General features: G+C 44.1%; 1 protein-coding gene across 9 annotated transcripts in view; it reads left to right on the plus strand.

Moving 5' to 3' along the window:
* Positions 1-16401, plus strand: part of ADD1 (adducin 1) — a 54478-nt gene that overhangs the window by 35405 nt on the left and 2672 nt on the right. For 2 of the 9 annotated variants that reach the window (XM_064151584.1, XM_064151586.1), the window contains exons 10-16: positions 47-391; positions 3634-3735; positions 5136-5225; positions 5327-5344; positions 6057-6149; positions 10459-10615; positions 12588-12683. In XM_064151584.1, the coding sequence (XP_064007654.1) occupies positions 47-391; positions 3634-3735; positions 5136-5225; positions 5327-5344; positions 6057-6149; positions 10459-10615; positions 12588-12683 (901 nt within the window). Of the gene's footprint in view, positions 1-46; positions 392-3633; positions 3736-5135; positions 5226-5326; positions 5345-6056; positions 6150-10458; positions 10616-12587; positions 12684-13411; positions 13447-16401 lie in introns of those variants that run through there. The other 7 variants (XM_064151590.1, XM_064151594.1, XM_064151587.1 and 4 more) reach the window with 7 other exon arrangements.

Genomic DNA, 16401 nt, shown 5'->3' on the forward strand with positions numbered 1-16401 from the left:
AACCTTGGAGACATGGAAGACTAATTGTGGTGCTCTGCTTGTGCAGGGATACAGAACCGGCTACCCCTACCGATGCCCTGCTCTGAGAGAGAAGTCTAAAAAGTACAGCGACGTTGAGATCCCAGCTAGTGTCACAGGGTACTCCTTCGCTAGCGATGGCGAGTCAGGCACTTGCTCCCCCCTCAGACACAGTTTTCAGAAACAGCAGCGAGAGAAGACAAGGTGGCTGAACTCTGGCCGAGGGGATGATGCTTCTGAAGAAGGGCAGAACGGCAGCAGCCCCAAGTCGAAGACTAAGGTGTGGACGAACATTACACACGATCACGTGAAACCCTTGCTGCAGTCTCTCTCGTCCGGTGTCTGCGTGCCAAGCTGTATTACCAACTGCTTGGTCTGTGCCTACCTTACTGTTCATAGTTAGATGATGTAGAGCAACTTGGGGTGGCTGGCACTTAGAGGCTTTGGGAAGAAAAACATTAACTGCTCCCCCTCCTTCTTTTTCTTCCTTCTTACATAAAAACCCTCAATGTGCTTTCACTAACCACTTAATTTGGCTTTGATGAGAATTGAGTGGTAAAAATTATCTCACTTGTTAATGCTTAAAACTGCTTAAGACTGGAGCCTTTAGTGTTCTTTGGGCTTTTCAAGCTAATGACCAGACTGAATCATAGTTGTGACTGAATAGGTTCTGCATTTAAACGCTTTAATTAAGGGTAACAGTCTTAGGGAAATACTAATTCTATCTGCATGAAAGCATCTCAGTTAAAACAAAAAGCAAACTAACTCTTCCATGGATTTTTGTACAACTGTATATAAAAACATTTTTGTACAAGGATATACAAAAATGACCAGGTTTCTACCCTCTCTTACACACACCAGCTTAATTTGCAAGCCATTCTTGACCCTGGGTATGGGAGGGTAGAACTGATTTCAGGAGTATTTTAAGTCTTTGATTATTTTTTGGTTTGTTTATTTCCTTAAGCAGTTTTTCTTGCCTTAGTTTCTCAGCTCCTCTTCCTGTCCTGTTTACTATGCTTTTGTCTACCCCAAAGCCTCTAAGTGTTGACAACCAGCTGCCTTCTGCATGTAGTGTTGCATGTAAGTAGATGGCCATAAATGGAAAGTCTTTCCTAAAGTACCAGCTGGGTGCGGCATGACTAAAGTGCAGCTCAGGCCATCAGCAGGCACTAATCGATAGATTCTGCAACCGGTGCTTTTTTTCCTTTGTTTATCAATGCTGCTTACAGTTCAATTTTGCACTGAAAAAAAATATGTGAATTGAAAAGCAAAAGTATCAGATGCTTTCAAATGGGCATCAGTAGCTGTTGGTGTGTAACTGGTGGGTTATTTTCTTGGGTGTATGCAGAGCATCTCAACTGCAGGCAGGGATTTGCACGCTTATGACCTTTTGTGGTGGTTGACTTCAAGCTGAACTGTAGTGGTTCAGTAGTATTTATGTAGCATACTATCTACATAATAGTATGGTCACAGAAGAGTCTTAAAGTAAAATTAGTCCTCTTGAAAAGGAGAAAAAATACACTGGGTGTTTTTCCAGACCACCTCTTTGTTCACTTACCCCTGCAAAATTTTGCTTCACCTCTGAACAGACTCAGAGTTCTCTCTGTGCTGAGTACTTCTATGGAATGATTGCTCAGGCAATGTGTGTGCTAAAACATGCAGTGCTGACATGAAGAAATTCTTCCCTGTGAGGGTGGTGAGGCACTGAACACAGGTTGCCCAGAGACCTTGTGGAGGCCCCATGCCTGGTAGTCTTCAAGGCTAGGTTGGATGGGACCATGAGCAACCTGCTCTAGTGGAAGGTGTCCCTGCCCATGGCAGGGGGGTGGGAACTACGTGATCTTCAAGGTGCCTTCCAACCCAAACCACTGTAGGAATCTGCATAGAAGTTCCTTGAAAACAAACCAACAAAACCTCAAAAAACCAAACCAAACAAAACATAGGATTTCTGTGGTATTTTTCTCTGTGGTGTTCTTTTGGGTTTAAAAAATGAATCCAGAAGTATATTGTTTGTACTATCAATGCTTTATCACTATAGTTTTGCTTTGGTGGGAAGAAAGCTTCAAGCTGTGCCTATGTCTGAAGCAGTGCTTGCTTTTCAAGCTCGACTCCCCAAGTAGGTAGTATTCTCTATTTGAAACACTCAGTGAACGATTGAAGCAGAACTCCTGCTCAGAAAGTAGGCTTGTTCAATGAAATACTGAAGCAGTAGAAACTCTGGTACAGTATCACAGGTTTGTGTATTTGACCTTTTTTTTTTTTCCTAATGCTTGTTATTAACCTAAAGAAAAAGTAGCTTGTTATGTTGAGGTTGTTTCTCTACATGTTTTGACTAAAAACTATCTTTAATAAAAGCTGGAGTAGTTTTTATCTGAGAAGATAATCATCAGTGAGTATTTCACAGCTCCATGTTCATTCCATTTTTTCCTTTACAGTTGCAAAACATGTTAAGATTGCGTTGCTTTTCCAAGTTTGACAGTTCCTGGCTACCTTATTGTTTCTTGAAGTTACTCAGGAAAACCTGCATAGCATTTGCTCTCCAAACAGGTCTGCTTTACTGTTCAGTGCATTTGCTATGTAAGAGTGATTGGAGATCAGCACGTGGCATGCGATCCACACGTCAAGAAGAAGAGTTAGTTGTGCATCAGATAGAAAAGAGCCCCATATTAAATGCACTGACCAAATAAAGCAACCTTCTCTGAAGAACCCATGAAGCGCTTCCAGTTTGTGTTTGGGATATTTTTGTAACCTCTTGAGCTATGAGTTATAAAATATTCGACATCACCAAACTGTTCCTCTAGGTCGCTGTGCTGATACAGCTGTTTATTTGTGCAGAAACTAATTCTGGACGCTGAGCATTTTGCTGAAGTAGTTTGTTTTAATGCAAAACTTTGGTGATGCCCACTCTTGCTTCACAGTACAGAATCATTCACTAAACCTGGTTAGTGACATCACATTGCTTTTCATACTTCTGTCATCTTATGCTTTGAGTTTGCTTCGATGTTTGTTGACTATCGGAGGATTGAATCAATGATCTCTGTCCCTCTTGTGCTGTTGAGCAGAAAGAGAGAAGGACAGTAGCAGGGGCTTAGAGCTCATGTCTTAGATCTTGGCTGTGCTGCTGTTTGGAGGAGCAGGGTCCTTTTTAAACAAGGAGAAGCTCATTGGGACATTTCTGATAGCAATATCCTTAACAGTAATTAATTATATTGAAGATTTCCTCCTCTGTTCATATGTCTCTTCATAAAGTGAGAAGCAGACAGTTTTTAGAAACAGGCAACACTGCAGTTGTCAGTGCACAGAAAACCTTTAAGGCTTCATCACCTCTGAACTCACAGAGCTGTAGCAATTGGAAGTCAACTGGCTCTATAGTTGTCGTTGTTGTCACTAGCTTGACTTAATGGAATGGTTCTGCTATTTAGAAATTGATCTCAAGGTACATATTACTGAAAAAGAAGCAACTGGAATAGCCTTAGGAAGGACTAGAACACCACAATCATTGGTTCAGTTCTCTGCTATGTATAATGCATGATCAACTGTTATGTGAATTTGCTTCTCTGACTGTCTGCAGCCATTACCGCAATTGTGACTCTTCAACTGTTCTTGCTGTTGCAGTGGACTAAAGAGGATGGACATAGAACTGCCACCTCTGCTGTCCCCAACCTCTTTGTTCCGTTGAACACCAATCCAAAGGAGGTCCAAGAAATGAGGAACAAGGTTTGTAATAGCAGTAAGATAACTTCTTGGGTTTAGTCAGCATTACATTTCAGTTGTCTATGTCATTGTCACTCTTTATACCTAGATACTGAAAGCAATTGCTAAGTGTTCTGAACTCATCCTGGAAAAAGACAGCATTACTGTCCCCCTTAACAGCACTTCCATTGTTCTATCTTTTGATACTGTTACTTGCAGCTGCTTGACCTCCACTGAGTTCTGGTATTAATTCTATTCCCTTAGATCATGGTTTTTGCATTAGTTATCTGTGTTCCTGATTTGATTTTACCAGTGGAAACGCTGGTCTAGACAAGCCTATGGATCACTCTTCATTGTTTTATTGTATTACAATGTGTCTTTGGAACTTCATGACCATTTTGAGTTGAGCTAGCAGTTAAATTTTCCAGTCTTTGAGTTTCAGATTTTCTTGTCACCAGCTGACCAACAGGAAAGTATTGAATGCATTTGGGGTTCATTCACTTTATTTCTTTTAAAGTACAGACTACGTACTAGTATGCTGTTAGTACTTAACTTCCTCTGGCTTGTTTTGCTCTTTGTAACTGATGGCCATGTGGAACTCAACACTTAGCAGTGTGTGTGCAGGAGTCCTAGCAGGAGAACTGATCCACTCTGAAATAGAAGGGTGACAGAGCTTTTGCTTTTCCTGACTCAGCACAGTAAAAGAATAATCACTTGAAATGAGAAATCTGGTGAAATGGCCAAGCAGTCTCTTGCTGTTTGAAACACAAACATTGTTTTGTAAGAAACTTGGAAGAAGTGACTGAGAGAAGTAAAACTTCAACCTTTTTATTCTCCTGATAAGGAGAAGGGCAGTAAACAAAAAGCAAATAGAGTGATGCAGGATTTTCGTAGTGCTGAAATGGCAAGCATCAGTAATAGCTGTGTTTGTATACCTGCATCCATCCGTTTTTGTGGAGGTTGAATGTCCTCTTAAATGTAAAGCAGAGGTCTTTGTGATGCATGGCTTCCTTCACTGGTCTTGGAACAAGAGCCAGAATGTTTTAGAAGTAAATTCTGAGTCAACAGTTACAAATTCTGTAGGACAGTGATGTACATAGATAATACCTGCAGCTAAAGAGCCACCTTCTGTTCCAGTCTTCTCTATGGAAAGAACTGGAAGGGACTTAGAATGCAAAGAAACGTTGGTTTTGAGTACTGCAGAGCATCCCTTTATGTACAGAAAAATGTTTATATGTCCCTGGGAAATAGTCCTGACTGGATGCAAGAAGTGCATTTTGTACAGTAAGTTGAGCAGGAAGCAGTGCAGTATCAGTGAGTAGTGCCAAGGTGCTGTGGATGGCTGGAGCCCTTTTTCAAACACAGCTTGTGCCTGACTTCTCTCTGCTGTTCATGTGACTGTGCTCTGCTGCTTTCCTTTACAGATCCGAGAGCAAAATCTACAAGATATTAAAACTGCTGGCCCTCAATCACAGGTTCTTTCTGGGGTAGTTGTGGACAGGAGTCTTGTACAGGTGAGAGTATAAAATGCCTAAAGCTGTTAGCTTAAAGTTAACCTGCCATATCCTCTGCTTTCACCTAATATATCCCTATAACATTATTCTTTAATTGGCAGAGAGTAACAGTTTATAAGGTAAGTCTTAGAGGTAACACCATTGTCTTTGCAAGAGTGCTCAGGGTCAGAACTTGAGAGGCTTGAGCTGTGTAGTCCAAGCATGTCTGTAGGGGATGCTTCTTGGGTTTTGTTTTCTTTTGCTGAATGTTCATGCATGAAGTTCAGAAGGCTGGGCTAGATTCTTGTTCCAAACTAATGGGGCTTTATGATAACTTTTTGTTTGGTTTCCAAGTTTCTGTATCTTGAAGTATTAATAGTGGGCACAGCAGGCTCACGATGGGGCAGTAGTGTTGTGTGTTAAATGTTTTATTGTGCTTCATAATACTTTATTTGAAGAGCAGTTTGGCAAAAAAAGAAAGAAAGCTGTTGTGCATCAATGAAACTTAACAGTGGTCTGTCTGCTTACACAAAAGACTCTATTAGTCATGAAGTAAAGTAAGAATTAGAGCTGTACAGTTATACTGTATGGCAGTGACCATGTATTCAAGTGCTTTAACTGCCCCAGATAAGTATTTCTTGATCTATTTAAAACACTCTGGCAAGTCTTACCACGACCATAGCATTATTCATCTGGGGTGCCATGTTGTGTGCATGTCAGTTCATTGCCATTTGCAATTTTATAGACCAGTTACTGTTCCTCTGCATGCTGTCACCGAGTGTCACAATGCTTTGGGTTGATGTTTTCAAGCGTGGGCTTGGTTTGCTCTGTTTACTCAATTTACTGTTGCAGGATGCTCCCCTCTCAGACTGTACGGAATCTATTGAAGGGCTCGATCCCACAGAGCAGGCCTTTAGTCCAGCTAAATCTCTCTCTGTTAGAAAGGTACTGCCCTGTCCTACTGCTCTCAATACTGTTGTTCACCCTGCCTTTTGCCTCTTCCTTACCCTCACCTTTTCCCTCTGTTAGCTAAGAAAAGAAAAAAAAATAGATGGATCTCCAAATTACCTATGTGCAACTGTGCCAGCAGCTGCTTCACCCTGCCAGCTTTTATTTTATCTGTTAGCTTTTAAGGTGTCTTTGAAGGATTTTAATCTTTGTGTTTTCTGTAGAAGCTGGTGAGGAGACACCTGTAGTGTTAAGGTGCTGATCAGGTTCTGCGTATAGTGGGTTTCTTTGGCATGCTGCTAGCGCCAAACACTCTTAATTTGAGATCCATGCAGAGGTAATCTTAGCCTGGTAACATCAGTGTAATTCCGAAGATATCCACATGCTCAGTGTGTCGTGCTGACAAACACTGTCACCTTTTGATCCTGCCTTGCTAGGTGGCTCGTGTCCTTTAAATTTCCCCTGGTTGTCTCCAAGGGTTGCTGAGCAGTCCTCACGCTCCCAGCATCTATTTGCTTTCAACTATGTCCCCATGCTTGTGCTTACAAAATACCCTTTAAATGCAGGCTCAGTTCCAGAGGTGTGTGTCTGCTTGGGGTGAGCAGTCCCGAGGCTGAGTGACCAGGAGCAGTTTGCACACTGTAGGCAAATCTGTCCTCAGTTGCCTTCCTCTCCGAAGTGTTGAAGGAGGTTCTTAGAAGTGATCTGACATGGGAGCACAGTGTGTGAAGAAGCATCACTGTCTCTTCTGCTCCCGGGGTCAACCTAAAAGATCTTTGCTGTGCCTAACATCTCACGATCAGAACAGCTCTTGAATCAAGAACCAAAATACTCTGAATCAGAGAATGCCAGGTTGGAAGTGACCTCAAGAATCATCTGGTTCAAATGACATCATTGTTGCACATCTCGTGACTTTACAACACTTTGTAGTGCAGTGAGCCAGTCTGTATTACAGGTAGTTGTATCATACTGGGAATTTGATAGTGATGCTTTGCAGATTGCAGTTGGGTTTATGCATATTCTGAAAAGAAAAATAGAACAAAGTACTATTTCCAGATTTGAGATGAAAAAGAAAACAGATTTCTTTTAGCCACTGCATGCCTTTAATTCTCTGCTGAATACCTTCAAAGTGAAAAATGAGATGTCAGCCTTGGTTATCACAACACAGGCAGTTTCTTTCATCAGTGATGTGCAAGATCTCTCTCAGGTGTGGTTTCTGAATGATGGCATCATCTTTCTGTAGAGCCAGTGAAATATTTTGCATGTGTTTTTGTAGGTGGCAAGAAGCCAGCAGGAGGTCTGTTGGTTATATCATTTTTGCATTGCAGTGTGATGTTAGGGTTTAGTTGTCCAAACGTTTCCTTTTTGTAATTTCATGAAAGTGCTTCCCTCTCAAAGTCCTGTGTGAAATTAGATCACAGTATTAATGGCTTCTTTCTGAGTCTTTATTGTCCTGGTGTCAGTTGTGACCTGAATGCTTCGGAATTTCCTGCTGGGAGGGAAAAAAAACAGCCAACCAAATCCACAACAAATCTCCCCTCCCAAACAACAACTAAACTCCCACAAAACCCAAAACGAACTAAACAACAACAAAAACCACCAGAGATTTTCTAGCAAGATAATGACAATAATCATTCTTGTATTGTGGAACCAAGGGATCTTACCATAGAATCATAGCGTGGCTCAGGTAGGAAGGAGCCTCAGAGATCATCTACTGCAACCTCCACTCCATGGGCATGGCTCAACTGCTCAAGGTCTCATCCAACCTGGCAATGAACAACTGCCTGAAGGGGCATTGTAGCCAGGTGGGGGGTGGCCTCTTCTCCCAGGCAACCAGCAATAGAACAAGGGGACACAGTCTCAAGTTGTGCCAGGGTAGGTATAGGCTGGATATTAGGAAGAAGTTCTTCACAGAGAGAATGATTGGCATTGGAATGGGCTGCCCAGGGAGGTGGTGAAGGCACCGTCCTTGGGGGTCTTCAAGAAAAGACTGGATGAGGCACTTGGTGCCATGGTCTAGTTGATTGGTTAGGGCTGGGTGATAGGTTGGACTGGATGATCTTGGAGGTCTCTTCTAACCTGGTTGATTCTATGATTCTATGATTCTATGAACACCCCCAGGGAGGAAGCAGCCACAACCTCCCTGGGCAGCCTATTCCAGAGTCTCACCACCTTCATACTGAAGAACTTCCTAAGATCCAGTCTGGCCCTGCTATCTCTCAGCTTCAAACCATTCCCCCTTGTCCTGTCTCTAGACACCTTTATGAAAAGTTCTTCTGCAGTGTTCCTGTAGTTCTTCAGGTATTGGAAGGCAGCTCTAAGGTGCCCCTCGAGTCTTCTCTTCTCCAGGCTGAACAACCCCAGCTCCCTCAGCTTATCTTCATAGCAGAGGTGCTCCTTGTGATCATCCTTGTAGCTCTCTTCTGGACTCACTCCAACAGTTCTGTGTCCTTTTTATGATGCCCATGTAAACCTCACGTGAAACTCTCAGAAGATCTATACATCATGGGCTTCAAGACTTGTAGGTACCAGATAATGACAAGGTCTCAGCTGACAAATTCCTTGGCACTCAGTTGCAGTTAAATGGTTCTATCTGACTGCAGAAGCACTGCAGATGTCTTCTGTTTTCAGTGCACTTTGAGGTCTACATCAAACACTAATGCACGCTTCTGGGTGAAGCGACTCCTGTTTGTGTACAGTATGCATGAGATGCTTTGAGTCATCTGTGCCTGTGGCTGCAGCAGGTGGTGCTCCATTTTGCCTTGTCACTTGCTTTGCCCATGTTCTGAGAAGTCAGTTACAGCTGGGACCTGCAGTTCTGGCTGTGTCCTACATTTTCTACAGAGCACTACGTATTTGTACAGATGTTGGTGTTTCTGTGAGGGGTTTTGCTGCACGGCCCTGTAAGAAGAGCTCTGGCTACCACATGAAGGCTTTTCTGGTATTAGTTCTGGTGCTTTGTGGAAATGGTTGAGAAAAGGCTTTTGACATTCAGTGGACATTCTGCATCTGAGACAAGAGTTCCTCTCAGCTTATAGGGAAATGCAGGTGATCTAGAATGTTTAGAGAAGCTTCTCTCCTGAAGTTCCTTCCAGGATCTCACAGTGGAGACTTGCTTTTGCTGCTCCTCAGTACTTCTGTCTGGGCTTTGCTTTCTGAAGAGCAGCATAGATTCTAACAAACCACCCTCCTAGGATGGCTCTAGACAACCTCCTACCTCTCTGGCTTGCTCTAGAACAGACTTTTGGAGATCTCTCATGAGGCTTTCAGGAATACCTGAACTGCTCTTGGCCTTTTTGGTGCTGGCAGCTATTCCAAGGGAGCTCTTAGCATCCAAACTAGTACAAGTAACATTTGAACGTGATGGTGGCTTGGGTCAGTCAATAACCCAAGGCACAGACCACACACAGGTCATTTCCAAACTAGTGTCAGTGGAGTTCTCTGCATCCAGTGAAGAAAACAAATAGTTAAACAACTTGAAAGGCAGGGCAGCTGCCCAGGCAGGCATCTTCTGTGTCCAAGACCACACAAGGTGACTTCAGTCTGTGCTGCATGATTAAGGAAGACAAAATCAAAACCCTAGTGTTAGAGAATCTCTAATGCAGCTGCTTTTGCACTGGAACTTTCTCTATTTACAATTGCTGGGTTTTGGGGCTCAGTTGTGTGCGTGTGGCAAATGTTAGAGCTGTCCATGTGCCAACTTGTAGAGAAATGGAGTGCACCTTCAGTTAAGGTTAAACTGCTTCTGATGATCTTACTCTGCTGTACAGAGAACACAAGATAACCTCTTATTATAACATCTGTTACATGTAGTAGCTGCTAGAACTTGTTAGAAATGAAACAACCCCAAAACAAACCACAAGCTAAAATGCCCTGTGAACTTGTACAGCTCCTTGTTCCAGGGTGCCCTGCAGTTGAGCCTGGTATCCTGTTTCTTTTGTGGGGAGAAAGAGAAACTGAATACCTCTGTGCCTGCCCATCTGACACAGCTTGGAGCACTTGCCTGCTGTTTGATTTACTGCTTCATGGTGGATATTCCCTGGTGGAAACACTGATGTGTCTCTAAGAGTAATTAATGAGCCCTGCTTTCTCCTTTCTGTTCACCTGCTGCTGATTTAAACTGGTTTTGTATTAAAAAGAAAAGAAACCTCTACTAGATCCTTTTTTTTTTTGATGTAAAAGTAAAGCCATGGAGCATTTCCCAGGTTATTTTCCTGTTCTGTTTTTGGTTGCTTTGTAGCCTCTGCAGCAGTTAGGTTCTGCAGTTACTGCTCAATTGCAGATGTGTTGTCTTTTCCCTTGTCAGGGAGAGCTGGTGACTGCGTCCAAGGCAATCATTGAGAAGGAATATCAACCAAAAGTCATCGTCAGCACCACGGGGCCAAACCCCTTCAACAAGCTCACCGACCGAGAGCTGGAAGAGTACCGCAAGGAGGTAGAAAGAAAGCAGAAGGGACCAGAAGGTTGGTTTCTCTGGGTGGCTGCTCCTCAGAGGGCAGGTTTATTGGGAACTGGAAGGTGGGCTACCTGCAAAGGCCACAGATAAACGATTCAGCTTTTCTGTGTTTCAGTTTTATCAGTGTGAATTAGGAACTTTAAAAGCACATTGGAGATGGACAGAGAGAGATCTAAGTGTGAATGGAGCATTCTGTAGAAGGCCTGGCTCTCACTGTGAAAATATGCCTAGTAGGCAGCCTGGGGTGCTGGGCATGGCCACTTGCTGCTCCTGCTAGACAGCTGAAAGCTTGAAACTTCAGTCAGAAAGATTGTCGGTACTGCAAAGTATTGCAGCTTGTTCTGCTTACCTTTCCCTTGGTGCTGGAGATACCAGGGTAAGAAAGTGGTGTTGCTTGTAGCAGAAAAAGTGCAGGTATTGAACTTGGGGTAATTGGTGGATTTGAGAAATCCATTGAAAGGGGAAGATTGCTACTTAGAAATGGCACAGCTTGGGGACATGCCTCAAAGCAGACCTTCTAAGTTGTCATGGAAGCATGAGAGAATGGTGGTGTATAAAGGCATGTTGCTGCACCTGAAATGCTTACCCTGCTGTGCAGTTTGTGGGGGTGATGTTTATGACACTCACCAGTTGTTGGGCTTTGAATCTGAGTGATTCGGTGTGCGGAAGCGCTGCTGCTGTTGTGGTGTATGTGCTCCCTGCTCAGACAGAGCGGCAGCCCCTGACTGCCTGTGTCCAGTTAGGCAGCAGTGGGCTGTGGGGGATGTGTGTGCTCCCTGCTCCTGCTTTTTGGTCAGAGCAGCAGCCCCTGTGGACTGCCTGTGTCCAGTTAGGCAGCAGTGGGCTGTGTAACTGTGTCTGAAAGGCTGCCTTACCAAGCCAGACAGCAGCTGGGCAGCAAAGTGCACTGCCTAGGAATCAGACCTCCAGTCAGCAAAACACCTCAGATAAGTTTCTGGATTTGAAAGGCAGCTCAAAACCCTTCCAAGGAGCAGCCACAGACTGTACAGGCTGGTGACGTCTCCTCACTGTCTGTATCTTTAGTTAACACGCAGTTTGCTGCTGCACGGGTTTGTCAGACCACGCAGCAAGTCATCACCCACCTTAACCAAGAAGAGCCAGATGGGCAGAAGTCCTTCCATAAGGAATTTCACACTGCAGTGGTCAAAGCTTTGAGGTCCAATCCAGACCTTTTGGCTGAGGCCTCAGGTATTGCTAACATGGTACAGCTGGGCTTGTGATCTAAGGAGCAGCCTCTTGATCTGCACCATTTGGAGATTCTTACCATTGACTCTCATCTCTGGGACTGATTTCACCTGTAATTGTGTTCAGAACAAGGCTGTGACACTGCTCCTGATCAGGGCTGTACTGCATCCATGTTTTCCTTGGATCGAGGGCTGTTTCACCCTGGAAGCAAGGGGAGACTCTCCCTACTAATAACAAACACACCAACCACTGTGAAATCTGTTTGGAATCATTTAATTGCTGCATGTTCCTCTGATTATCTGTGCAGTTTTCTCTTCTTTTGGGATGCAATTTTGTGTACTCTTGAGTTCCAGCAGCACAAAGCAAGCAAAAGAGCTTTATCTTGGGTAGCCTCGTAACATTTCCTCCCTGCCCCATGCTTGTTTGTAGTCTCCTCGGGGTACTTCCTCACAAGTGCGTTTAAAACCAGTGCGATTAAACCAATTAATAAACAATTACACTATTCCTGCTGTCTTGGGGGAAAAAACAAACCAAACAAAACCAACCAAGCATGCACCAAAGGTGTCACAACTGTGACCTGCACAGCTTTATCATCAAACTATTACTTAATTTTCTTTTGCTTGTTTTGGGATTTAATATCCTGGCAGAGTTTTGATTCAGGAAAATGGGTTTGTATCTCCTGGGCATGCAGCAGAAGAGACTCTCTCTGTGTTTTCTCACAGGCTGAAAGGTTTTGTCTGCTTTTTTTAATTGTAATTTGTCTGCACCTGCAGAACCTTCAGAAGATGGCAGGCAACAGAAAGAGAGAAGTCCCCTCGACCCTGCTGCAGCTCGCACTCCTCCCAGCACGCCGATTAAGCTAGAGGAAGGTATGTTCTTGGGGCGTGGGGGCCAGGGGCAAGCAGTAACCACATCATTAGTGACTGACACATCCAGTGTATGAGCTAGTGGCTAAGAAAGGTAACTTACTTCTTGTACTTTCTTTTCATACTACCTAAAATATACTTCACTGACCTATGAGTGCAAGAGGAGTCGTATTGACAATAATGAAGAAGTGTGCATTTATGTAATGGCCAACACCCATCTCCTCAGACCTGCCCTCTCATCTCCCGGTGTTTCTCAGCTGATTTACCCTTCTGTACATTTTTTTGCCCTTCTGCACTGGTGTCTGGTGGCGAAGCAGGCACAGATGTACATGCTCTGGTAAATCACGCTCACCCACTGCACATTTCTTGCACATTATTGTCCTTGGATTACACCCCAGTAAATATTTTGCCAGATCATTTGAATCTAAGTATCATCATTTGCTCACTCTCTGGAGCAGCTTTAACTACAACAAGAGCAGGGCTGGCAAAGTCTACCATTGCCTCATTGAAAGAAGATGCTGACCTCGAAGAGGTGTAATCCAATTTTTGTCTCGTTTCCCTGCCCCTGTCCCTTGGATATATCACTCGTCTGTTAGTCTCCATTCACTACATCTCATTCTGTTCTCTACAAGAATGGCTGCAACCATTCTTCTAACGTAACACAATGGCTGTGATGAATGCATAGATTCTCTACTTGTGCTTTTTTCTTCTTGTGGCTGCGTTACAAACAGGAGATGGATATGCTAAAGAGTACCTGTTGCCATAGTAAGTATCATTCCATACTCTGACCTGCTTATGTGCTTTGCTTCACTTTTGCATCTTTGTTTACTAAGGTGTTTCTGCTGGGTTTGCTTTTACCCCCTTTTTTTCAAGCCAGCTTCTTCAGTTGAGATGCTGATTTTCTTTGGTTCTTGATTTCATTAAACTCCAGGCAGTTGCAGACCTTGTGTTAAAACGCACTCCCCTTTGGAAAGACACTGTGACAGTGACGTTCTGTGTTTCCATATCCATGTGTCTGACCCCTCACTTGAAAAGGGAATAGTCTGAGGTTGCCTTTCAGATACAGCTGAAACAGATCTGGAAGTTCCTGCCCCAACAGTTCACTGCTTTAAATGATGCAAGTTCCCAGTCTATTCCAGTGCAAAAGTCTTCACCACTGGTATTGATTTAAACTTACCCAGCAGACTTCTGCACAGGAGTGAAGTGGAACTACTAATGTTACACAGGAGCTGTGGGGAAATCCAATCCTCAGCCAAGGAATGACAGCACGTACTTGGTGGCAGCAACTTCCACAACTGTCCCAGCTAGATCTGCAGGGCTACATCAGATTATACTTCAGTAAGGACTTTTGGCCCCTTCCGTTTGTATGTCCTGTTCTATCCTGAAGTCAGCGTGTCTGTGTCATAGGTCTGGAAGTCCAATTACAACACAGACCCTAACTGGTAAAGCTCTAAAATTCTTTACAGCTGAGAACTGTGTTCCTCAAACTCTGCTAGCTGTGTAGGCTTTGCAGCACAAACACACCAAGTTTATTTCAGAGAGTACCTGGAAGTTCACAGCAGTATGCCTTGGGCTGGCAGCAGTGGAATGTTGAACGGCAACGTTCTCTCTGCAGCTGCTGCTCAACCTTTCCTCCTTCTTGTTTCTATGTAAGTGTAGCTGAAGTCAGAAAAGGATTTTGTGTTAGTCTCATTTACAGCCTAGGTTGTATGTTTGTCCACGTTTCTGTTGGAAAAAAAAACAATCAACCACCATAAACCTTTCTTTTCATAAATCATGTGAGCTGCAGCCTCTCACCAAGGGTTAATGTTCTCAAACTCCTGTGCCACTGTGGGTATGAAAGAGCAGCAAAGCTGCAGACACTGCTGAGTTCTTGCACTGCAAAAGTGCTCTGCTGCAAGATGTATTTTTAAACATTCCTGGTTAGGTAACTGAAATCCATCAAGTAGAAGAGGAGGAGTTTATATCCTCTTCTTGCTTTATTGAGTGTGGAACCTCTAAGTGTCCTTAATTCTGGTTAAAATGTTGCCCTTAGCAGGCTAGGTGTGGAGATGTCTGATCCCAGCATCATGCTACTCTCTTCAGTGAAGATGATGGGAAAGGCACACTGGGGAGTGGCAGTCCTGGATGGATGAATAAGCAAGCAGACCTGGTTATACTTCCCCAGTGTTTAAACCAACAGCCCTGACTGGCAACCCAGCAAGGTGCCTGGGCTCACAACTGGGCCTCTGATGAACAGACCATTCCAGATGGGAGGGACACAGTGACCATCTCTCCAGCTGCCTGAGCTGACCAGAAGTGAGAGCACATTGTGAAAGGCATTGTCCAGATGCCTCTTAAACACTGACACGTTTGAGATGTCAGCTGCCTCTCTGGGAAGCCTGTTCGTGTTTGACCACCCTCTCAGGAAGGAAACGTCTCCTGATGTCCGCTCTAGAGCTCTCCCAGTGCAGCTCAGAACCATTCCCTCATGTCCTATCACTGGGAAGCAGGGAGAAAAGAGCTCAGCAAAGCTTTCAGTGAATTCCTGAGAAGGGAAACCAAATCCGTACAGAATGTGGTGGTAGTGCTGTAGGTGGACCTGTCATGATCTGTCTCATACACAACCAGGTTGCAGCAGAGCTTCAGGAGGCCACTTTGAAGGGGCAGAACTGCTTTCTCTCTTTGCCTCTGTTTGAAATCCTGCCTGCATTATAACTTTTAAACTGCTAACTCCTGCTTTCTGAGTGTTTGGCACTGAATACTAGTTGGGTTTGTTTCTTTAACCTATTAGAAGCTTATGGTGCTCTAGGCAACGTGTGCTGCTTTGCTAGCAGGTATCCACAGAGCAGAGCCCTCTGAAAGGTATAGAGGATTATTCATCCCATCTGGCAGACACCAAGAGCACCTACTGTCATTGCCATGGGCCAGGTGGGCCAGGGTCCACTACTCTGTAAATTCTTGTGGAAGCCTTCAGTCTTTTTAAATTAAGATGAACAAGATTTTATAAGGGAGGGAAAAAAAGTCACTGTTCTTTTGTGCCTGCCTGGCCTGGATTTTGTTCTGGGTTCCTCCTTATGTAACATCAACGGGGAAAAAACTTCTCTGCTGCTCTGCAGGGCTGGACGCTGCAGGGAGCTTTAAAAATGCTGGTTGTTAAGCACAGACAAAGAGGAGCTATAAACGGAACAGCTGTAAAGCACAGTGGTGGGTGAGGGAGGGGTTCGAGCTGAGGGAGCATCCTTGGCCATAGAGCTGTCACTAGATTTTGGATGCTCCTTGACACAGGTGAGTTTTCCTCTTAGACATCACATACATTTGAAACCCGAAGGCTGGGTCAGATAACCTGCTGAGCTCATGGGATGTGATGGACTATGTGGATTTGACTTCTGGGAATCCATACTAGATACTCATACCTTGCAAAAGAAGCGAAGCCTTTGTGATAGGAGATCATCTGTTACATCTCATGGAGGGATGATGGCAGCCCACGCAGCGTGATGATTGGAGAAAAGGGCATGCCCACAGGTCAGAAATTACCAAATGTGCCTGCAGTGGATCACTGCAAAGCAGCAGCTTTGTCTCTCCAAAAGGAAAAAGAACCAAGAGAAGGAATTTTGTTTTACTCTCTTCCATGGCAGTGAAAAGCCGTGGGTTTAATTCCTGTACTAAAACCTCCTGATGCTTGTAAACGTTCTAAAACATGGGGGAAGTCTGAGCAGTTCCCTCCTTGCTTGGTTACACC

This window comes from Pogoniulus pusillus, chromosome 11, assembly GCF_015220805.1.
Source record: "Pogoniulus pusillus isolate bPogPus1 chromosome 11, bPogPus1.pri, whole genome shotgun sequence".
Classification (NCBI taxonomy): Eukaryota; Metazoa; Chordata; class Aves; order Piciformes; family Lybiidae; genus Pogoniulus; species Pogoniulus pusillus.